The sequence below is a fragment of the Indicator indicator genome, chromosome 1, assembly GCF_027791375.1.
Source record: "Indicator indicator isolate 239-I01 chromosome 1, UM_Iind_1.1, whole genome shotgun sequence".
NCBI lineage: Eukaryota > Metazoa > Chordata > Aves > Piciformes > Indicatoridae > Indicator > Indicator indicator.
In genome coordinates this window covers 73,644,790-73,669,994 of record NC_072010.1, presented here as the reverse complement: position 1 = coordinate 73,669,994, position 25,205 = coordinate 73,644,790, and the positions used below count along the sequence as shown (strand labels likewise).

General features: G+C 41.9%; 1 protein-coding gene across 1 annotated transcript in view; it reads left to right on the top strand.

Moving 5' to 3' along the window:
- Positions 1-7,280: 7,280 nt before the first annotated feature.
- SLC9A7 (solute carrier family 9 member A7) overlaps positions 7,281-25,205 on the top strand; it is a 73,508-nt gene continuing 55,583 nt past the window's right edge. The window contains 1 exon segment of the mRNA XM_054382414.1: positions 7,281-7,548. Coding sequence (XP_054238389.1) covers positions 7,281-7,548 — 268 coding nt within the window.

Below are 25,205 nucleotides of genomic sequence, written 5' to 3'. Positions count from 1 at the left end.
TGCTAGATAACTGTCTGTTTTTCTGTGTAAACTATAAAGACAACAAAGGGTGGTGAACACAGACACCAAAACTTCATCTCTCTAAAGCTGACCTTCCAAAGCTGTTTTAGGTAAATCACACTTTTTATGTGGAACTGTTTATCATTGATTATTTCCATCAGTTTTCTTTAACCACAGTCCATGCCAGAAAGGGCTTACACCTGGAAAGCAGCTAAGCTAAATCAGCTCACACATGACAGAGGTGTGTGCTATAACAACTTAGCATCATACAGCTGGATAAACTGTACTCACTAATTAAGAAGGTGCTATTTCTCTTTTGGAAGATATACTGAGTAAATAACCGTGGATCATATCCTGAAACAAATCCACTAAAAATCTTATTTAGACATATGAAAAGAGGCTGTAATTTAATTACTTTTGTAAGATAAGGTAAATGCAATGTTATTTTTCTGTATTCAACTGCCTGGTGGTCAGTTTTTCTTAATATTGCTTATTTTAAATTATTTCCTTTTAAAATAAAGTGCTTTGAAGTTCTTCTCTGTGTTTCACAGTTATTTACACACCAAAGAACTGAAGAGTGAATAATAGAAAAGAACAAGCAAATAATTAGAAAACATCAAAACATACAGCCAGATGCCATGAATGTAAAAGAGGTGTGCTAGACAAAAGCCCCAAACACCCAAATGTGAGTGAAAATTAACTTAAGTGCAAATAAAACAGAACATGTTTTGCAATTGCACTTTGTCAAAATGTCTGTGCATCTCTCAGTTGTGGCAGAGCACTTAAAATACTTCCCACTCATTGTGGCTCAGAGGCCACAGAATATGATGGACGAGAAGTGAAACCATGGGAACAGGCTCCATAACTATGAAGAATATAACTTGTTTGTCCTGGTGTGTCCTGAAACCTGTCAGCTATCCTGCTGGGAGGCTGCACCAGCAGCTCCCTGTGAGAACACTAATTTCCTCTTTCCAGTCCTGTGGGAAAGCCTGGTTTCCTAATCGCCCAGTCATGTTCAGTGTTTCCTGTTTCCACATTTGTTGCCATTCTCACTTCATCTCTGTGCCAGTAGCTTCTTTCTGGTAGACCTGATCCTACCTTGTCCTGATGCCAAAGTCAGTAGCCCAGATCATTCCTATTCTTATTCTGTGGCTGTTGGGACTCTGGACCCTCTAAGGAGATGTCAGCAATGATGTTTCCACCTCTTCAAGGGATTAGGACTCACAAAACTAAGGAAACAGAACATTATTCTGCCACTGATTTTTTACTTCTCGTTGACTTTCTGAGTAACTGCATAGAGGACTGCCAATTTTACCTCCCTGTTCTCATTGACATTCCTTCTTGCACTGGTGTTGCTGGGTTCCTTATTTCTCTACAAGACAAAGCAGGAAAGATTAATGACCATTTGTGATTAGTTGACAATGAAAGCATCGCTGCAAGACATTTACTCTGCTGGGTGTTTGGAATTTCAACTGAACTGAAATTTTTTCTCAGTTGTATCCTGGCAGTGCGACAACATTTGGGATGGCGTAAAGCTGGCATTAAGATGAGGTACAGCAGCACATATGCAATAGTTCCGCTGTAACCCTAGATTTTCCCCAACCATATCAGGCTGCTAAGATTGACTTTGATAGTGCCTCGGGCTTCATACCACTAGAGGTCATGCAATGTACTTAGTATCTAAGCTGCTTGTGAAAAATGCAAACATCTAATAGATGTTTGTATTGACTCTATTTGCTGACACCTTTGGCTTCTGGATGTCCCTGCTTCGTATGCATGTAATAACCACACACAATAAATCATCCCATCTATCCTATTGCCCAAACTTGGAATGTGTTTCAAATAGCACACCACTGGGGAAGGATGAGGAACTGTGAATACACAAATAATATTAGCAGGAAAAGCCTTCTTTATAGGGTGAAATATCCTATCCCCTAAAGTAAGCAATAATCAGGAAAAGAGTGGTATAGCACAAGTGGTGGCTTGTGTCTGACCTGACTACTATGATACTGATTCCACTAACAGATCTGCCCTGGACTTTTCCTATCTTGGGGGTACAGCTACAAAAAATATCGGTATTGTCTTGAATCACCTGACAACTGCCCTCTGTCTTTTGATTTCAAGCCTTTTGGTGTTTTTCTTCTCCTTGCCTTTGGCCAGCAGCCTAGCAGTCGACCAAATGACAAACATTCCATATCTGTATCATCCGTATCCAGCTCTGGCTTAAATAGGCATGCTTTTAGGGAGCTGTCAGACTTCACATTCCATCACAACTTGGTCCAGCCTTACCCTCATAATTTTCCAGTAGGTGCAGTTGTGAGAGGACTCAATTGTTGGAGCCAACACATTTTCGCTTAGAGCTTCTTTTTCACTACTGGGGCAATCACTCTGCTAGCTGTTTGGGTTCCCATCTCAACCACAGTACCCTCAGGTGATGTTTGGGTGCCTGCCTCAGCCACAGTCCTCTTAGAGTACTGAACTGTGGCTCGGTAAGCACAGGCCAGGCCCCAAGAAGTTGTTGTTTTTCATTGGGATAAGCAAGGCAGCCTTCTATCAGATGGCGAGTCAGTTTAGCAGGTTTGCTTGCCACTTCTAGGGTAATGTCCTAGGCTATGAGAAGTGATAACTGTCCTAGGAATCTGATCAAATCCTTCCACAACCTCTGCCACCCTGGGACTTACCATCTCAGGGCACATTTCAGTGTAACCCCATCCAAGGGCTGTCTCCTATCATGCCATGATGGCACTAAACTCCACAAAGCCCATAACATGCCAGTGATTTTGATTAGCAGTATTAGAGAGCTCACATAAGGATGAGGGCCTGCATAATAAAATTCTCTATATTCATTTCGGGTAGGGAGAAAGAAATTACAACCTCTCCAGCATAGCTCCCACAGAACAGCAGCCCTACAACCACAAGAAACAAACACATAGCCATTATCTGCCTTGGCATATTCCTAAACAAACTAAATATTTCCAAAGCAAAGCAAATGCTATCAACAAGCCATGCAATCAGCACAGAAGCTCGTATCTTAAGCAGGCTTACAGAAAAACTGCAAAACTGCATCAACGTTATATTTTCCTGGGTTTCGGCACCAAAATAGAATGTGGTGGTTGGGTCCTAGCCTAGGGGCCAAATGCCCATCAAAGCTGCTCTATCACTCTCCTTCTCAAATGGACAGGGGAGAGGGGAAAATACAACAAAAGCCAGTAATAAGATAGAAAAAAATTAATAACAATAATAAGCAAAAGCAATAGACCATGCAGATGTGAAACCAGAGAGAGATGTTAGTCTCTACTTTCCATCAGTAGGATGATGGTTGGTCTCAGGAAGCAGGGCTTTGTAAGCTTGGTGGTTCCTTAGGAGGATAGAAGCCATAGACAAATCCCCCCACTTCCTTCTTTGACTTCATTCTTGTATCTGAGTTGATATCATATGGCATGGAATACCCCTTTGGTCGGTCTGGGTCAGCCGGGTCAGCCATGTCCCCTCCCAAGATCTTGCCCACCCCTCAGTGTGCTCTTGGGGTGGGGAAATGTTGGAAAGACACAGCCTGGATACTTATTCAACAGCAGCCAAACCACTGATGTGTTATCAACTACTGCTGCAAAGCACAGCACTAGAAGGATGCTTTGAGGAGAATTAACTCTAGCTCAGCCAAACCCAGTACAGTTGGGCTGATCCCTATCTGTGGTGTTTTGGTCAGACTCATGTGAATCAACTCGATGGGTCAACCATCAGCTATGTGTAAATACATATATTTATTAGCATTTAATACCTGAATCCTCCTGTATCCTCTCAGGTATGGCTGAACTCTGTTGAATGGCCAGATTTTGTCCTTTGCTCTGTTTCGGTGCCTCTCATAGCCTTACTTTTAAGGCTTTTGATACCTCTGCTGTGATCCCACCTGGCCACCACCTTACATCTCCCTAAGCACACTTCATTGTTCCTGCCTCAAGCGTGACACCTCAAACAGCAAGCAGATCAAAGGCCTGGGACCAGATTACAAAACAACAAATGGGAAGAAAGCAGAAATAGAACAAAATGAAAGTTTTGCTAAGCAAGCAGGTTGACTTCTGCAACGTAAGTGGTGGCTATCAGACAGAGACAACATTCAAGTCCCACCTATAGAGAACATGAATGATGTTTAATGCAGAACAGCTTGGGAAGGCAGGTGGAGGCCTGCCAGAAAAAGTCTGGAGCGTGAACTGTAGCCAGAGGTTTCTTACAGTGATGGAGCAACCCCTTGAGGAAAAATCACTGATGTTCCTAGTAGACTGAAAACACAGCAATCTGCTAGCTTCCTCTCTGTGAGGAACTAAGCTTTGTGAGCACAGCTCTCTTACAAGGACGCAGCCTGGTTTACTGTGATGCATAGACAAGACTGACTTGCTATCTTTCTTCTTATTTGATATCATACACTCCAGACGATCCTGTTCAAATCAGTTAAACCATTCATGCACCATGATACCGATCCACGAATATAAAGAGACAGCAAACTTTTGCCTGCATGAACCAAATATACTGTGCTTATCAAATTGCAGGGCAACAACATATTAGACAGAACACTGAGTTGAGGAGAACTTAATTATATAATTATTAAACTTTGATGCCCTACATGGACAGAAACAATCATACTCCCAACACTAGTTTTAGTGTGGCATTTAGTTACACTGTCCAGAGTAAGGATGAGTTGTGCTCAACTTTGTGCAGAACAGTGGTGAACATAATTTTTTTTAATTCAATGAAAATATTTTGGGACAGTACCTACTGATATATTGATTTTAGTAGAGGTGTTCCTAGGATAAGGTGATATTTGTGCACAGGCTACAAGGGTAACACCCATAAATGTGAACATGAATGTGGAGGTTTAGAGCTTGTGCTGATGGTGTCAGTAACACACTGAACTATGGATGAATGCTTTCCTCCACAAACAACATTGTGCAGCTGTTAAAAAAAAAAAGAATAAGAAAAAGAAAGTAAAGCTGGACTATTACACTTAACTATTAAAAAAATTGCCTAGACATTTCTCATTGTTCCATGGAGAGCAGGAAGCAGAGGGGTGCATATTGAACTATGCAGACGTTGAAGGATAAAACACAGGTTATCAGTGGAAGACTTTGCAGAAAGTAACTTAAGACCCTGACTGCAGCTGAGCTGAGAGTCAGATGAAATTACAACGTACATGGAAATTGTCTTCTTAAAAAGAGCCACCATACCCTTAGTGACAGATGTTACTCAGCACTACACATCACACAATTAAAACACACACACAAAAAGGAAACAACAGAACAAAACAGAAGAAAGCTTTCTATTGTCATTCAGCTTTTTATTTTACAACTTAATCAGCATTATACATATTTAGCATGTTATTGCACACCAGTAGTTTGCTGTGAGGCCTGTAGGTAGTTGTAACCTGAAGATATACATTATATTGTATGTAGGTTGTATATCCTAAAGACACACAATGAAGATTTAGCAGTATAATGCTCTCATTATACCAGAAATGTTAATTTTTAATGTGAGACTTAATGTACGGCAGTCTTGAGGCAGTAATTTTTAATGGTTCACGTAAGTCTAAGAGCTAGGTCTTCAGGGCAAATGAATGCTTTTCATCTCCAAGAGGTTTACAAAATGATGGCACTACCTATACAAACTTTCACCCCTGCACAACACAATATTTACAGCTAATTGCACATAATTTTACTGGATTTTTCAGGTTATTGAGGACTTTGCATAAATACCATATTTAAAAAGACTACATATAAATAAAAATGTGGATTTACATAGCTGTCATCTTAAAATGTTTCTAAAAAGGAGTCTCCTAAACAAAAGTATATGTGACAAGAGATAATTCCAGACCCACTAGCAGGAGGAGAGAAAGTTTTGAAGAGAGACTCATGTAACTAGAGCACCCCAATAAATACCCTGTGAAATATCGAGGCAGCAATGTTAAGAAACAGAACAGTCCTAAATGAGATAGAATGTGCCATGTAACAACTAAACATGTGGCTGAAAGTATTCTGCTTTTTAAAATACCAAATAATTGCTAAAATATATGTTGGAAGCTGTGATTGAAAATAAAAATTCTGTCACAGAAACATCATAGAAACAGAAATGTCAATACTGCTCATACCACCACTTGAAACTGAGAAGGAAGTCCTCTGGTAATCAAAGGCAAAGCACATTCTTCTCAAAGCTGATAGAAACAAGAAAAATCCAGAAACCCAAGTTTTACAGTGTTCCACATTTCTTTAAAATCAAACATTTTTATTACTCTGAATTCCCTGGGGCTTTGGCTTTTGTTGGATTGTTTGTTTCTTTGGGTTTTTAGGGCTTTTTTTGAGAAAGTTCTGGGTTTGGCTTGTTTGTGAACAGCAAAAAGTGACTTTCTTTCCCACAACATGAGATGATTTTAAAAGAGTAGGCATATGCTCTTCTTCATTTTTTCCCCAGTAAAGAAATTTCAAATGAAAAATAATGACTAGCTTTATCGATTTCCTATAATTGCCTTGCTCCCTAGAAGCAAATCTCCAGTAGGTTATATTTGAACGGAAAAACCCAAGTTAGCAATGTAGGTTTTCTGGAAGGGAAAAAGAAAAGAATAGGAAGAACTCCAACCAATGAACCAACCAACCAAAAAAACCCAGCAAACAAACAAACCCCTCCAAAATCAAACATAAGAACCCCAAGTGGGAAAATACTCGACTGACTCGAGCGAGTATGTTCTCACTCATCTGGGAAAACTTTTGCAAATTCCTAGAGACCCGGAGCGACCAGCGTCTGCGGTTATTCCCTTAGCGCTGTAGCTGAGCCCATTAACCTCTTGCCCCTGTCAGGTCTCGAATACGGGCAGAGCCGGCTCCAGGGTGACGATTTTCAGCAGCGCACCCATGACACAGCCGCTCACCGGCTTGCTGTGTGACGCGGGGCAGGAACTGCTAGCAGCGGGATCGAGCCCGCAGCGCTGCTCGCTCCGCCGAGGCAGCACCTGCGGGTGTCGAAGCCAAATCAACCCCGCGGCGAGGAGGTTCTTATTCGTCCGAGCGACTGCTAGGGCTTCACCTCCGTGGAGGTGGAAGGTGGCCGGGCCGGGTGGCGGGGCTGCGCCTTTAAGGGACCGGGGGAGGTGGCGGCAGGCGGGCTCTTGCACGTTGGGGCCGTTCCCTCTTGCCGTTCGCCTTCCCTCCCTCTCTCCCCCGGCGGCCGGGCGGTGGGCAGTGCCCGCGGGCCGCCGCCGCGGGTGTGGGACTACGAGCCGCGGTAGCAAGTCCGCAGCCATGGCTGTGCCCCTGCGCCGCCGGCTGCCGGTGCTGCCGCTTGTCCTGCTGGCAGCTGGCGGGCTGCGGGCATCAGAGCGGAGCAGCGGTAGCAGCAGCGCCATGGAGGAGCTCGCCACCGAGAAGGAGGCGGAGGAGAGCCACAGGCAGGACAGCGTGAGCCTCCTCACCTTCATCCTGCTCCTCACCCTCACCATCCTAACCATCTGGCTTTTCAAGCACCGCCGCGTCCGCTTCCTTCACGAGACTGGCCTGGCCATGATCTACGGTGAGTCCTGCCGGGGCCCCAGCAACGCGGCACCGCGCCTCGGCCAGCGCCGCTCGCTCGCGCTTCAGTCCCGCTCCCCGCCCCCTCCCCGGGCGGGCGGCTCGCAGAGAGCCGGTGTCACCCCCAGCAGGTGCCGACAGGGACGAAGGACGGCTGCCCGGAGGCGGCGGTAGGGAGTCCCGGTGCTCGGGCGCGCCCCGCCGTGTCTCCGCGCCCCCGGCTGCCTGAGGGGAGGCGAGGTGCGGGCGGCGGCGCTGCGGCCTCAGCCCCCCTCACTGCGGGCGGCAGCGCAGGGGTAGGCCGCGCCCCGAGGGGAAAGCCCGCTGATGCTCTTGCATCCTTTCCCTCGGCGGCACCATTTTCTGGGCTGGAGGCAGAAGGAGAAGCGGTATATAAGGCCCGCTGCATTCCGTGTGGTAGCAGAGCGGTGTCCTCCGCAGAGGTGTGTCCCGCCGCCGACCCCAGGCACCGAGGTGGTCGTGCTGTCAAGAGTACAGCGTTTTGGTAACCCCCTCCGCCGCCGCAGAAGGCTAGCTTGCTGCAGGTGCTTCTAGCAGTTCGGAGTAGTGGGCCTTTCAGATCATCGTGGTAAAGCTTTTTGGAAAGCGTTATCCAAATACCCTCACCATGCTGTGGTGTTCACTGTGTGAAAAGCAATGTGTTTAAACTTGGGTGCTCTGTAGTTCACTCGCTGGCTGCTGCTGTCACAGGCGACCCGAGGTTGTTGGTTACCGGGTGACTGCAGGAACACCAGATACCCTAGACAGCACCAACATCCTAAGACCACCTGGTGGAATAAGGACTGTGATGAGCTTGTCCTCTCCAGCCCCTCTCTCCCCTAGTGAATGGGAGCAAAGGGAAAATAAATCCATAAAGAGAAGCTGAGTTCTCCCCTGTGTCGGTGGGGCAGATGATCTGGAGGAGTCAGGCTCTGTGCTGGTGCTGTTACTGGCTGGCACAGAGGACCTCAGGTGTGCCCTGAACCCACAGCACAGGGTGCTGTCTTTGCTGTGAAGTCTCATAACTGTATTTTGTGCACAGTTTGCTAACGAAGAACACAAACAGTTGCGATGAGGAGCAATCGTCCGTTTAAAAAAGTGATTTGTCTGCTGGTGATAGGCTACTGCCATAGTGTTGGCAGCACTTCTTCGTGAGCTGAACCATGTGACACACCTATCCAGTGTTGGGATAAGCATATTGAGGGTAACCCCTGTGAGAAATTTGGCACCCCAAGGGAAGGGAAAGGGAAGATGTTTTCTCCTTGATAAATACTACTGCTCATAAGAGCTACGTGGTTGCTTGCAAAGCAATGGAATTTTCCTCTGCTGATGCTTCTCTTAAACTACCCCAATTTACTCTTAGTCACTGATCTCTTTGCTGCATTGCTGTGTGTTTCACATGTGCTTGTTGCTGAAAACTGACAAATTAATGACTGAGTATATAAGTAAGTTTCGTGCTAGCATGATAATGCTTAGCAGCTGAACAGTGCCCAGAAGATGGTAGATTAACTGTATATGTGCTGATTGGAAGAGACAGAGTAAGGCTGTATGGAAAATATTACCCAAATCTTGTCACCTTCAGAAAGTTCACTTATGTTTTAAGAGTGTGTCAGTGATTTAGGTGGTTTACTTTATGGTGAAAATCTTGTCTATGTGGGAGTGCTAATGTATGCTGTACAAGTACCAAGGCATTAAGGGCATTTGGTTATGCATTTTGATGAGCCGCGTAGGGAATAAGAAATTGTTCAACTGGAGAACTTCTGCCTCTCATTAAGTTCAAAGTAGTTTACTCTAACATCCAGTTCCTGATCCATGAAATGGATACTACATTCCCAATTTGACGTGTGAGTGCTGAAATTGTGTATTAGGAAAGGCACTGCGCTCTTTCTGCACCACGGGCAGCATTGCTGAAAGAAGGGTTGGCTCAAACCATTGCATGTTCTTGGTATGCCCTTGTTTAAATCATTGGTTTTCATAGATCTTTCCTCAATGCACCACTTTCTAGATGAGCCCTTCTAGTATACCAAAATACAGGTGCTTTTCCCTCCCAAGCAAAACGACTTGCCATGTAATGGCAAACATCTGATGAAACGTGTTTAGCAAGTTCAGTTCCTTTCTAACGCTATTAGCCTTTATGCCAGTAAATCTCTGCTGAGGCCCTGCTTCACCTGAGCATTTTGCAGACTTGCTTTAGAGCAAAGGAAAAACCAGCAAGTGTCAGATTAACTGTCTGTGATACTTCTGATAACCAGACTTTATTGTTCAAATATGAGTTTCTGCCTTCTTCATCACTTAAAGGAGAGTGGTTAAACTGAGGGGTGGTTTGCTGGTAACTTGATATCTGAGAAATGCATATTTTTCAAACTGTGTATACTTAAAATGCATACATTTGATCAGTCTGACTTACGCACGAAATTACATGGCAATATTGCAACCGAAAAGTCTGTAGTCCTAAACCCAGAAGTATCTAAAATGTGTCAGTTCTTGGTGTCTAGGTGCTCTTGTAAGGGTGTATTTCATATATTGTTGGTGCAGGCTCCAACCTGGGCACATTAGGTAATTTTGACATGGTTTTATGGTGAAGTCTACAGCATTTGTACCATTCACATTTGATTTTTTCTAACAGAAAATGCTTTTTCTAACAGAAAAATAAAAGTATTTTTTACAGCAGTTTTCAATGCTACCTGAGGAAGTAACCTCCATTGACAGGAGAAGTAAGCTAGCACTTCAGTGTCAATTAACTTTTACCATGGAGACAATGACCTAGGAAAATCTGTCTTCTTGTACCTGAAACCACTCCAAAACTCTTGGTTTCTAAGTGAATCATGGAATGATTCTATTGGATCAAATACACATTTGACCTGAGCTAGTTAAAACTGTAGGTCTTGTTTGCTTGCTTCTTTTGCTGTCTAAGAAGATGTGATGGATCTGGATTTTTCTTATCTAGCCATGATCATTTGCAGTAATATGCAATGAAACCTCTTTTCTTGAGCACAGGAGGAAACAGGTGGCATGACACTGTCTTGTAATGGTGAGCAGAGAAGCTGCCTCCAGCCAGAGCTTTAACTAACACATATCACCTTTTCTGAGAATCTAGATATGAGCACATCCTGTTCTCCTTTCACTGTTTCTGCTGTTGGTTTGGTGATGTTTGTGTTGAGAGCAGTATGTGGTTTACCCAGCTAAAAAGACCTGTGGCCCAGGTACTGCTGGTTCTGCCAAAGTCTGCATGTCTTCCAGACTTTGAGTATGTTTTCTCCTGCCCATTGAATGAGAGGCATCTGTCATGCCTGACAGTTTTAAGTGGTCTAATTACCCTGTCCTCAATAGAACAAAGACTACTGTCACATCCAGATTTGCTGCGTTTTATATAACTTCATCGTGCTAGCTGCTTTGATGGAAGATTAAAAAGTCATTAAAATCATTATGTAGTCTTTCCATGTCTGTCTGTGTTGTTCTGACATGCTAAATATCTTTCTCTGGAAGTACCTGTTAAGAGAAATAATGTGAAGTTTACATGAGTGTTTAATTAGTTGTACTGATGCTTTTTCTTGCGATGTCCACCTTAAAATCTTGGGTTTTGATGAAGCTACATGGAAGTCACAGACCTCAGCTACACATGCTAGATCTGATAATTGTGTACATGAAAGTTGTTGTTGTTTGGGCTTTCTGTTTATTTTGTTTGTTTTGGTTTTTAATTTCCTGAAATGCTTTGCTAAAGCTGCAGGTTCATGCACAATGCTGACTTGAATTAATTATGCACCATGCCATCGCACTGGGATTATCTGCAAGATATTATTCCACAAGATTAATTTGGCTTAGAAAGTGCTAAATACAACTGAATTCTGGTCTTGAAATTGTAACAAGGGTGTTGCTCTGTGAAAGTTAAATACTTGCATGGGGCAAATGTTCTGCAGTTGCCCCAGCAACAGTATTACTAATGCAAATCATCATGGAGCAATTTAAAAAAAACCAACCAACCAACAACAACAACAAAACAAACAACAAAAAAACAAACAGCAAAAAAAACCCAAACCCAAACCCCAATACAAAACCAACCAACTCACAACAGAGCGGTTAAGAAATTGAAACTTTGCTGACACATGCATGCCAACTTGTGATAGTGATCATAATGCTTGCTCTTCTTTGTGCTGATCTGAGTCCAAAGGATAAAGAAATTTGAGCTGTGTTTTTCCTGAAGAAGTTCAGCTCTGTGTTTGGCAGGCTACTTCACTCTCTGCTGAGGAACATTCCCATGTGGTAGGGAGCCACAGGATATGGACCGGGCATATTGAGAGCCCAGGGCAGAGTTTAAGGATGAAAAGTAATGGTGGCTCCCCAGCACTCTGAATTTTAAGGAGCAGCTGTCTGAATATGTAGATGTGTCCCAGCAGATCCAATAGTATCACTCACATTAGCATTTCGTTTTCTAGACACCAGAAATCTGAATCAGGAACCACAGGTCAGCTGTCATTAAAAAAAAAAAAAAAAAAGAGAGAGAAAAGGTAATCCTCAGAACTATGGTGCAGTACGTTATAGGACATCTCCTGCGGTCCCCACTATAGATATTGGCCTCTTCGGGCCTGGTTTGTCATTCCTATTAGCCCCTTTAACAGATGCTGTGTATCATGGATGCTATTTCTTGCTCTCATGCTGACTGCTGAGCTGTCCCTGTGCATCCAGGAGATAGCCTCAGTATTTTAACTCAAGGCTGTTGATTCCACTCTGACAGCCAGAAATACCAGTTTGTAGACTTGATTTCCCTCGCTTTCCCCCTGTCTTTCTTCCCAGCAGAGTCCTTATTTGTGATTCAGACTTAATGCTTTATCACCATGTAATACTGAATGTAGCCTTTCTCCTCCTGCTGTAGACTAAGTGGTGCCTATACTGAAAGGATGTAATACAAGCAATTATTTTTAAAGAAAGGCATTTATCTTCAAGGGATTTTTACTAGTGTTATAAAAAATACACAGTTGTTTTCAGCAGATCAGATCTTTTCTGTGTCTAACAGAAATGGGTAATTTAGCTCAAATGCACTGCTTTTTTTATTCCCTCTCCATTAAAAAACAGAAAAGAAAATGATATAAAACTGCTTTTTATTCTATTTTTTTTAAACCCATGCCTTTAAGTCAGACAATTCACTTTACTTCAGAAACACTTAAAGGCTCTTGAAAGCTATAGTAGAAGAAGCTGGTTTTGGTGTGTGGGGTTTTTTTGGCTTTTTTTTATCAGGGATAAATATTTGAAGGCTCTTCCTCGGAGCAGAGGAGGTGAACAGTGCTCCTAGCCAGAAGAGAAATGTAGTATCACAGTATATTAGAAGTTGGAAGGGACCTCAAGAGATCATCGGGTCCAGCCCTCCTGTCAAAGCAGAATCACTTAGGGTAGTCTGCACAGGAATGCATCCAGGGGGGTTTTGAAAGTCTCCAGAGAAGGGGACTCTACAATCCCCCTGGGCAGCCTGTTCCAGTGCTCTGTCACCCTCACTGTGAAGCAGTTTCTCCTCCTGTTGAGGTGAAATCTTCTGTGTTCTAGTTTGAACCCATTGTTCCTTGTCTTATCACTGTGAACCACCAAAAAGAGCCTGGCCCCCTCCACTTGACACCCACCCCTCAGATATTTATAGACATCGATCAGATCCCCTCTCAGTCTTCTCAAGACTAAACAGCCCCAGGGCTCTCAATCTCCCGTCATAGGGGAGATGCTCAAGTCCCCTAATTATCCTCATGGCTCTCCGTTGGACTCTCTCCAGCAGGTCTCTGTCTCTCTTGAACTGGGGAGCCCAAAACTGGACACAGTATTCCAGGTGTGGTGTCACCAGGTCAGAGTAGAGAGGTAGCAGAAGTTCCCTAGACCTGCTGGACACATCCTTCTTGATGCATCTCAGGATCCCATTGGCTATCTTGATCACAAGAGCACATTGTTGTTCCATGGAGAACTTGCTGTCCACCAGCACTCCAAGGTCTTTCTCTGTGGAGCTGCTTTCTGCAGGGCAGCCCCGAACCTGTACTGGTGCATGTCGTTAGTGTCTATGCTTTCTTCCTGGCTCCCATATTTCATGTTCAGTTTCAAAGGCTTTAAGCTCTGTATTTCTCTTGGTGAAGCTGTATGTTTCAATGATGCATGGAAAAACCTTCCCTTACCTGGTAGATCTGTCCTGGCAAGTCACTTGCAGGTGCAGCCCTATGACCAGAAGGCATTTGTGAGTTTAGTTGTAGCTGCTCTCCCAGATGACCTAGCGGTGGGATAGCTCTGTCACCTCAGGAGGGTCCTGCCTGTGAAGCTGTGCTGGTGGGACTTGCGGGTCTGCTGTAGTCTGGATACTTCTCCTTATCCGCTCTTCTCTCTGCTTGAAGGGTTTTCAGACTACCCCCACTCTACTGAAAGAGTTTTTAAAGGCAGTGTGGGACCACTGAAATACCTGATGCAAACTTGTAAGTGCATGCAATGAGTGTATTACTGGTTCCTCCTTTGTTGTTTTGTAAGCCCACTGGAGAGGGCAGTCTGAACAACAGAGCTGTGTATCTGATGCACACCTTAGTCTACCACCTTTGTGGAAATGTTTAAATAAGGTGATATGCTTATTCTGAATGCCATGCCTCTCCATAGCTATCTCCAACTTATGCTTAAAATAATTAGTACTGACTAGATTTTCTTTTTTTTTTCAGTGGGTGCTCTTTGACTTGTTCTCCTGTTCTCTTGTTATGAAGATGGGGGACTGTCTTTAACAGAAAAGAGTGGAAACAAAGAAACACAGTACAAATGCATTCTTAAAATGCAATTAACTTGTCTGTGCTTAAGATGACAAGTCTTCTGTGTGCTGACTGTGCGGATGTGTGGTGGATGCACCTGCAAGTCTTACCATCGGTAGCTAGCTGAAGCTGCTGATGTGGCTTGGTATCCCTTGCATGTGAGGTTCTTCCCAGCGTCAGCTCTGTAGCAGGGCACGCATGATCAGTGCCCACCCACTGGAAGTGTGGTCATTGCTTCTGAGGTTCAGATGCTGTCGCATGAATTCAAGAATCGGATTAAATATGAAAACTGTTGTTAATCTTTGCCATTGCTTTGAATATGAGATACTAATAGAAAGATGTTATAGCTGCTGATAGTTTTAAAATATCAAGTGTCCCACAAGGATATGACTAGCTTTTGATTTGTACTCATTGAATCCATTAGAAGGAATGCCATCTATTTCCATGCTAATTCCAAGACATTGTTATTTTTTCCCTCTCACACTTCTTAGCACTTGGTAACAAGTCCTTCGCTATTGAAAGGAGACCTGCATTTGCAGTGTCATACATCTCTCTGCTATTGTTTTGTTGCTGCATGATCCTTCCTATTTGCTCTTTCCTTCACGTCAGTCTTCATTGTGCTTACTGACTGTGTAATGGCCTTTCACCTGGGAATAGTTGCCTTATCTGTTACACAGTTTGACTGTTCTCCCTTAAACTGCCTTCTTAGTGAGTGAGTGAATTGCTAATATTTAGCCTCAGAATCCACTGTCTCCTGTAGCTAAAGAACTTGCTTTACAGCCTTTACTGTCCAGTCTTCAAGCATGTATAATTCCACTGAGGCTGGAGATCATGTGTTTACATTCCCTGTACACCCAGCACTGGTGTTTGCTAGCTTAGAATTTAGCTGGTTTTGTAGGTGAATTGCAACTCTACTTTTATACACTGCCAAGTATTTTTGAAAAGTAAAATTTGGGGAAGTAGAGGCCTCATCTGGGCATGTTGGAAAGTGCTTTGAGTTGACTTTTTCATGTAACAGCAATTATCAAAGATTTAGCTAGGTTCTACTGTATGTGTTTGTCTGCATATGAGTAATGAGGTTGATAACCTAAAATGGGTGAGAGAGAATACAATTCATGCTTTATTTGTGTTTGCTAGTAGAATGCCATATTCAGACTCGTTATTCTTGGCCTGAAATACCAACTTGTTCCAGCTGACTTTCAGCTTTGCTATGTAATAGACTTTTTCCGAATATCCTTTAGAAATTGAACTTACTAGAGAAGTTTGAATGGGCAAACAGAGAACTCCTTGGCTAGTTGGGAGGGATATGCCATCTGAGGTGTGAAGGGGCCATTCACCCAAGAGGCAAAGCAGTGTGTGGAGTTGGCATCACTGGTGCTGCTGCAGTTCTGCCACAGCTGGACAGCACAGGTATAGGCAGAGAGGAGGAAAACTCAATGTAAAAGCTTATTCCTGCTGGGTTATTTTTGATATTTTAGCTGAGTATTATGTAATATTGTATGTTAAGCACAGAGGAGGCTGGCTGTATGTGACCTTCCACAGACGTGTCTGGCAAGGTTGGCTGTAGCATCTTTTCCTGGCTCACAGTATTGAATTAGGCACTTGGCTCATTCAGCTTGTCTTGAAACTTTATGCTTTGACAGTTATGACTGCTGCACAGCAAAAAGGGTACAGTTTTGTCATACCTATTTGCAATACTAGTGTCTTGCAGGGAGCATATTCTCACCAGACACCATTTACAAGTGAATTGTTCTCATAAGGAGATATTCTGAAGGCATGATGGTGTGAGTGAACTAGCCTTAACTCTGGAATATGATTTTATACGGGCAGCTGAGTGTCAGTACAACATTTCAGCCTAACTATTCTTATTTTCATCTCTGCACAGCAGTATATCCAAGTTGGCAGATATTTTGTGATGTTGATTTTTACCTCTAGAAACTTTTAACATTTTTTTCAACCACATTCACATGTTAGAGCAGTGGGTCTATCTGCTCAGCCCAAGGCACATTCTTCAGATTTCAGGAACCTGAATGGAGAGATTATGCTTCTGTATCCAGTTTAATTTGTCTCTGAAGTTCTGATGTACCAAGTTCTTGGGGAGTTTGCTGTTCCCAATCTCCCATTCTGAAAGGTGGAGTCTCCTTAGACCACGTAGAGATTTCTTGAGCTCCCCAAAAATTCTGATGGTCTTTTGCAGAGATTCATGAACATAAGATTAATTTTCTCTTCAGCACTGCATGACTGAAGAGCTAATGAGTGATTTCCTACTGGTGACCTGCTTGTTGAACTGCAGTAACTAAATATAATTGCAGCATACTCAGGTTTTATGTGTGCCTACATGAAACAGAGAAATGTCAACATAGATACCTTGGTAATATCTAGTACTTGATTATGTCCCCTTCTCCATATATTAGCCTCCGGGAACTATTAAAGGAGTTTATTGCTCTTGCTGGCAAATGCTTGAGTATGTATTTAAACACTTTCAGGTTTTGACTCTAATGGTTTTGGCATCTCTTTCAAAATATAAAACACAGAACAGTTATGTTTCTTTTTCTCTATACTTAAGACACAAATACCTATTTTTCTCATTGCTTTTGATGTGAAATACATAAGTGTTTTGTCAACTGTAATTAGGGATAGAGGAGATTTTGTGTTATGTGTGTATGGCAAAGCCCTTCTCATAAAGGTTGTGCTTACAGCTCCTGCCCATCTTCCAATTTAATCATGTTTATGAACACTTTTTTCATACTCTGTTGAAGCTGAGTGCACACACCAGCTTGTGCTCAGGGTCTTAATTTTTTAAGTACTGCTAAAATTTACAATTGTGTTCTTAAAAACAAAAAAACTGGCAAACAAAAGAAAAACAGCTATCTGAAACGTTTGGTTTGCTACACTTGATGTCAGAAGGATAGAGTTAAAAAACTTTAGGCTGAATAACCTCATAATGAACTGCTTTGAAACCAGGATACCAAAAATGGAAGGCCCTTAAGACTAAAGGTTGGGATGACCTTCAAGGTAAAAGAATCAGAAACAAGGCACAGTACCTAACAGTAGTATCTAAAGACAGTAAAATTCTGTTAAATTTTGTAGATAATGCTTCATTGTGGCTTCTTTCCATAAACCAGAAACAGATTTGGACAAAGATCAAAACAACAGTATCCCCTATATATCTTGTGGTGATTTTAATGCTAAACCCCACATCTCTAGAACAAAAATTTATATGTAAATGTAGGACCACCTTAGTATAATTAGTTAGGTAATTGATGGAGTATGCATAAAAATTTGTGGTGAAAAATCATATAACCAATCATACTGTAAAACTGCACTGGGTTTGCAGTTATTGCCCAGTATCTGATTCTACAGAACTGAAATGAAGAAGTACCTTGACTTTGTCTTGATTGGCTTTGTATACGGTGTAAAGTACCTCTTTTCTGGGACTACACACTCACTGGCAGAAGTCCTACTCTGTTACCAGATCACAAGCTGTTTTTCTGCATTGGGTGCTACCTCTACCACAGCTCCAAGAAAAACTAGGGGCTCCCAGAAATTTTAGTAGCCTTTTTCTTCTTTCTTCATATATGATGTGCCAAAACATACAGATAAATCTTGTCCTCTAGTGGTTCCTGTAGCTTGGACTATTCTTTTCTGGTCTTGTCTTCTAGCCCTCCTGAAGGAATCATAGAATTGTTTTGGTTGGCAAAGACCTCCAAGATCATTGAGTCCAACTGTCCACCTAACATCACCATGGCCATTTAAACCAATTCCTGAAGTCCTGGTCTTGTTATGCTTATTCTGACTGCCCACATTTTAGTGGGAATTGACTAGAACTTTCCTTGTTGTCTCCACTTCTCCCCCACACACATCCAATACCTTACTTGAATGCTGACAACCTGGATTCCTTTCTATTTATCAGAACTACTTTTTCTTTTATTCCAATCTAAACTAGATAGCTTTGCTTACTTTCCTGCATCTTTGGAGTTTGTAGGAATTGGCTCAAGCTCAGAATGGCTGAATAGACTTCTTATGTTTTGGTGGTGTTCTTTTTTTTTTTTTTGGTTGGTTTGTTGGTTTGGGTTGGTGTTTTTGTTTTTTTTTTCTTCTCACTCTTGCTACCACAGTCTTATCCACCTGTCAGGCTGATTCCCAAGCACTGCTGAGATTATCCATACCTTGTCTTCAGCTGTAGGCTGTTTAAGCTGTATAGGGTTTTTCTAGGTAACATGTATGTAACTAATTTTTATGTCTCTCTACACAGCTGCAGTTGAGGCTTTCGTTACAACATTGTCTCCTTCAGTGTTCTGCTTCTCAAGGCACGGGAGAATAATTCAGACTACAGTTTTGCTGTTTGTGCTATAAGTAGGTTTTTGGGTTTTTTTCCTTCATCCCTCTCTTGCTGTGTTCTCAGCTGTATCTCCTGGCTCTTGGTAATGTTTTAGGTTTTTCAATTAATGTTATATGAACCAATGTTTTGGTGAAGTGAAAAGTAAAGATGCCACTGTTTCTAGAATTATTTAATCATAACAAGAATTAAACTAACATCTAACTTGTAAATCGGATGTGTCAAAAACAAGACCTACATTTCAGTTCTTGGACTTCAAAACACAGCTTAATGTTTGATTTGTGGGCTATGTAGAGATTACTCAGCTATAAGAAGAAAGAATTTGGACCACTGATGACTCTTTATGACCAGGGTTGTGTTACAGAATGTTCTTGGAATGGCAAGTGGTGAGAACTTTATTTGGTTTGTAAGACTTGATTATAATGAATTTGTGAAAAATGGTATTTTAACAAATCTAATCTGAGATCTTTGGAACCCTTAATTGCAGAAAAGGGCAATGCTTAAGAATAAAAGTTGGCGGCTTTTGCAGTGAAGGCAAAGTGCCAGAATCTGAGTGATGCAGTATCTGCATGACATTTTTTGGACAATTTAATCCTTGAGCTGGTCACATTTCTGACCCACGTGTGTGTGCCCACATACAACATGCATGCCTCAGAGTTAAATTACTCACTATCCAGAATAGCCTGTTCTTGTGTAATACTCACTATCTGAGCATGGAGACAGTTTCCTGATGCTTCATTTGATTGGCAACAGTATTTTTTTGCATTTGATTTGATATATAAAATACACCACTTTGTTTTGTTTGGTATCACAGAATGGTAGAGGTTGGAAGGGACCTCCAGAGATCATTGAGTCTAACCCCCATTTTGTTGTTTTCCTAATAACACCAGAAAAACTTGTCAACTATGGGTATTTAGGTTTATTGTCCTGAAACATGAACTGAGTGTATATAGTATACAGAATGTAAAAAGTCTACAAGTCGTATATTGAAATAAATATATGATCAGTGGCAATCTGATGCACCTTAAGCATCTGTTGTGTATACTCCTAAATGTAATAATTCTTACTGTAGGTGATTTTCCTGTTACATTGTATTTACCTTAGTGGTTGAAAAACTTGAAATAGCAGCTTGTTGACAAATATAAATTTATGGGGAACTCCTAGGCAGATAGAGGTTTTACGTGGTTCAGAGGTTCAGAAGTGGTGGGGCTAGTGAAAGATCTCACTAATTCCCATTAGCACCTGTTTGCCAGAGGTCTGTTCTGTAATGCTGGGAGTCAAATCTACGGAATGTTACACTTCCATACATTTTAAAATGTATGGAAAAAGCTCACTTTTATACCGTAGCATAAACTAATTAGTTCCATGCACTTGGGATTACTACTGGGATATTGTGTTTTCAGTTCTGCTAGGCAAGTGGCTGTATTGACAAGGAAAATTTATCTATGACTTGAGTTTGTTGTGCTTGAGGATCAAGCAGTTTCATTGTAAGCTTCAGTGAGCAGATCATCCAGTACTGAAAAAAGTCACCTACCCTGTCTGGAAGAAGGTGCAGAGCGAATTGCTGTGGAAATAGGTACCTCAAGGAGAAATGCTTGGCTGAACTTCATCTGCAGAAGGAGATTTAACCAAGGCATCAGATTCAGGTAGGCTTATTGATACAGACTGAAAAACTGATTATGGGAAGACAAGTATTCTGAGGGGGTATGATTGTTTAATCTTTTTTTTCTAAGAGATGACAAAAACATGTCTGGAGAAAGTGGAAGTTTTTTTTTCAGAGAAGAAAAATATTCTGATTACTGATCTAGGCTTTTCATTGCTATATTCCTGTGCTGTTTGGCAGACCTTTCTACATAGTTTGTGACTTGCAGTCCAATAACTTCGAGTCTTTGAGCTGATAAATAGGAAATCCTACAAAACAACACTTTCCCTCAGGAGCTTTTGGGAAGATAGCTTCTGGCTGCAGCTGGAGTTAGGCTGTTGAACTGTGTGATAAATGTTCTCAGAAATCAAGGAGAGTTACACTGTCTGTTAACCTCACAACTATATTGCTCATCCTGTTAAAAACAAAACATAACAAAGTTTGTCGTGTGTTTACGCTGTTACATTTGCCTTTGTACTCCTACCTGCTTTGCACACCTAACACACCTGAAGGAATGGTGTGATAGCAGGGAGCCAGTGACTGATTGGGTCACAGCCACTTATTAGCCTGAAAGGAGGATTCAGTTACCATGCTTTGTACCTGTTTATATGGAATGAAAAACAAACAGACAAAAAACTGTGTATGTATTTACAGATCCATGAAATACTGTATTGGCATCCAAACATTGTAAAGCCCTTCATGATTTTTGCCACTTAAAGATGGAAAATGGTACTAGGTCTGAATTATGCAACAGGAAAGACTTGCTCAAGGCTTGCTGCTGAATTTGGATCATGAGTTGTGATTCTGTCCTTACTCAGTGATTTCCACCAGCACTGTCACTTCTGCTCAATGAAAAGCAGAACCAGCCAGTCTGATTCAGTCAGTGCTGAGCATGCTCTTTGCTCCTGTAAGGACCATACAGGGCCCCAGTTATCACAATCTGACTTTGCCTACCGTAGCTGTGCCTGTAACATGTCTGATTTTTTTTTTTTTGCTTTACAGCAGCTGTGCAAAGCAGGCAGGCAGCCTGGCATGGAAGTGTGTGAGGGACTTGTGCCTTTTTTTGGGAGGTGATTTTTACTTTTCGTTTATGGGTGTCCAAGTACAGGTAAAACAGGAGGGGTTTGTGATTTTTTTTTTTTTTTTTGGGGGTGAGTTTTTTGGTATTTGCCATGAGTGTCTTGGTACGGGCACTGTATGCATTGCTCATCACAAAAGATCTCCTCAGTCCTTTATTCCTGTTTGATTTGATGCAAGATTTTTACTTAATGGTTGTGAAAGGAGAATTGCAGCATAAAATTGTCAACTTTCATGTGAGTTTAACAATAAATCTTTCACTTTGACTGCTGAAAAGAGGATCTTTTGCTTGGACTGTAACCAAAGATGAACTTAGTGGTTTTATAAATTTAATGATGTTTATGTAGGGGGTGGGTTTTTTGTTTGTTTGGTTGGTTTGGTTGGGGTTTTTTGCAATTTACTGTTAGTCTGAGTATTTCCCAATAATCTGTCAGTTCAGTCTGGCACTAGTTAGCATGAGTAACCAGGCACATCTTTTGTCTGTGCTCTGCTATTATAACAATTTAGGTGGTGACTTTCTCCTGGATCTCGTAACCTGAAACTTTATGGTAACAATGATAATACTCTACTCATCCTCCAGGTTCTGTTGTTCCTTCTGAATATACAAGTATTTATGCCAGAAGAAAATGATAGGCTAAATAGTCTACTTGCTCCATTATGATAATTAGCTCTGATCCTAAAACAGATTCTGCATACCTGTGGACCTAATAGCTAGGCAACACGTTACTGTAAGGAGAATTACCCAGTTTGAGCTTCCATTTATTGTTGCTTAACCTGTTCATAACAAGTATTCTTGCTTAAATTGATATAGCTTGTAAAAGCTTTGCAAAAAAACACAAAACCCCCAAACCACACAAACAAACAAAACCAAAAAACCCAACAACAACAAAAAAAGAACAAGAATAAAAAAGGCAATGAATGTGTATTTACTGGGTTGCATTACCTATTGTGTAATCTATTTTTAGAATCTGGGAGGAGTGTTGGGGATTTTTTATTTATTTTTTTTATTATTATTCACATTGGGTTATAGCAAAAGCACTGTGTAGCTGGTTTGCCTGCTACTGAGGAAAGGCTCACTGAAGCAGTAATTGTCTTGCAATCCTTGGCATGAATAGGCATCACAGCAGTAATTTTTCTCAAGAACTACTTTAATTGCTACAGCTTCAGAACGTATAATTGTCAGGAGATGATGTGAACATACTTTCAGTACAGAAGCAGCAGAGTATTCCACAGTGCCTAAACCAGTGTTTCAACATAGCCATAGCTGCGTTTTACTTTTATCATTCTTTTTTTTTTTTTATGACTTCCTGATCTCTAGACCCAAAGGGGCAGGGCAAGGTAGTCTTCCTGTGAATTTGGGAGGGATGGTGTTGTGAAACAACTTTATTTGTACATTTTTGGCTTTTGAAATACAGTATCTGAATTATGTAGTGCTTCATAAACCCTTTTTGCCAGTGTTTGCGCCATTTTGTTTTGAAGAGTGTGTACATTTTCTGTCTGACCTTTGTACAGATCAGCAAATCTTCAGTGTATTCTCTGAAAGCTTGGATTTTCTTTGGGTGGTTTTCATTATGGCCTTATTGCTGTCTCTTACAATCTAAAGAAAGCCTGCATTCATGAGGATTACTGCATCTACGAAGGATGAAGAATAAGTAGAAATGATGAACTCCAGTGATCATGAATGGACAGATTGTCCTGGGTGTTTTTTCAGTTGTCAGTATATTGTGAAGTATTTGGGCTGGCATAAAATGTTAGCTTTGAGTAATGTACTTGTTTTATTAAAAGCACAGTACTCAGCCTGTATTCCAGTACAGCATGTGATGTACCAGTCTATCTGTCCTTATATGTGGTTGACTTTTTGGTTGGTTTATTTTGTTTTCATTAAAAGCTTATAACTTTACGTTTTAATTCTATTTACCATTGGTAGTTGCACTTGTCTGGTAAGACAAGCCTTATTAAAAAAAGTACTTGCAATCCCAAGTGGGATGCTGTATTGCGTTATGCCAGGAGTACTGAAGAAGGAACACCTTGCTGTGCTGGCTGAACATCAGAGTTGATTCTGGAGTGTGAAATGTTCCCTAGGTTTGTAAATATAAATAGTACTGTGACAAGGAGTTGCATGCCTTCAGATTCTACCTTGTGGGTGTTGTGGTGGGTGATATTAAAGTAAGTTTTATCCATGATGTTCTGATAAAGCACTTAACTAGTTCTGCCCTTGGTGAGACTAGTTGCTTCTAAATACATTGTTAATCAGGTGTGAATGGTCACTGGATAGTTGCTGTACTCCTGTAGCATGCAGCACTTGGCAGTGTGCCAGTAGCACAGCAAGTAAATAGCATCTCAGGTTCCTAGTTTGCTCTTGATAGAACAGTCTGGTTCAGCTATGGCCAGCCCTTTGAACAGATAAAACATTAGAAAGTTAATAAAATGTCATTTAAAATAATTACTTGGAATGAAATTGTTAAAGCGCTTTTCAAGGTATGGGTACCTAACGTGCCTGGCACTGACCACACAGATCAGATCAGAATGGATGTGTCTCTTGTGACTGACTGGGGCTTCTGGTGCCATTGGTACCATCTGGTTTAGCAGCTGCACAAACCAAATATAACACCTGTTAATACTGTATAAGAAATATAACACTTATTTGTATTGCATACTATTAATATTCTAGTTTGAAGAAGACTTTCTTGCCTTACAGTTTTAATTATGGAATCTGTTTTGGTTGAGTCAACAACCAAACTCAGGGACTTTCATACAGCTACTGAAGTGTCAAATGCACTTTCTGAAGACATTTATAGTTAAAGAGAGAAGCTTTCTGAACAATGTTTTGTTAGTGACAGTTATTACTGTGCTGGTTTTGACTGGGATAGTGTTAATTTTCTTCACAGTAGCTGGTATGGGGCTGTGGCTTAAATTTGTGCTGGAAACAGTGCTGATAGCACAGGGATGTTTTAGTTGCTACTGCATAATGCTCCACAGCTTAAGGCTTTTACTGCTTCTTACACCACCCCATCAGCAAGAAGGCTGGGAGTGCACAAAAAGCTGGAGGGACACAGCTATGATGGCTGACCCCAACTGACCAATGAGATGTCCCAGCATATATAGCTGGGAGAAGGAAGGAGGGGACCTTCAGACTTTCCTGGAGATGGCCAAACACCTGCTAGCTGTTGGGAAGCAGTGAATGAATTCCTTGGTTTGCTTTGCCTATGAAATAGCCTTTATCTCAAGCTGCAAGTTTTCACACTTCTACCATTCCAATTCTCTCCCCCATCCCATAGGGGGAAGTGAGTGAGCGGCTGGGTGAGGCTTAGCTGTTGGCTGGCTTAAGCCATGACAGTCCTTTTTGGTGCCTGACATGAAGGGTTTGAGATAACAGCAGATTTGACTGGAATGTGCCAGATTTAATTTATAGCTGTACTGCTGTTTAGCTTTTAATGGACAGACTGCTGTGCCATGGGGCTTGCTTGCCTTATGTTAGACTAGATCTAATGTTAGAGTCCTGTGCTCATTAGTGGCCACTTCTTGATGCCACTGCTCTATGGCTGTACTGCTTATCCTCTGCTATGCCTGGAACGTTTTGCTAACAAAATACTGATAGCAGTGGAGATGTGCCTGGGCTGGCAGATGTCTGGGACATCGCTGCTGTTTCAGTGCAGCTGTTTCTGTACAGTAGTACAGGCTGGAACTCCAGCGTGAACTCGTGTTGAAGGCACTGTAACCTGTGGATGAGTCCACACAGGAGCAGAACACCCTAAAGTGTCTGTGTCCGTGGATGAGTCCACACTGGAGAAGATACACCTTGAAGCATCTGTGGCTGTGCATGAGGTCGTGCTGGAGCACCTCAAAAG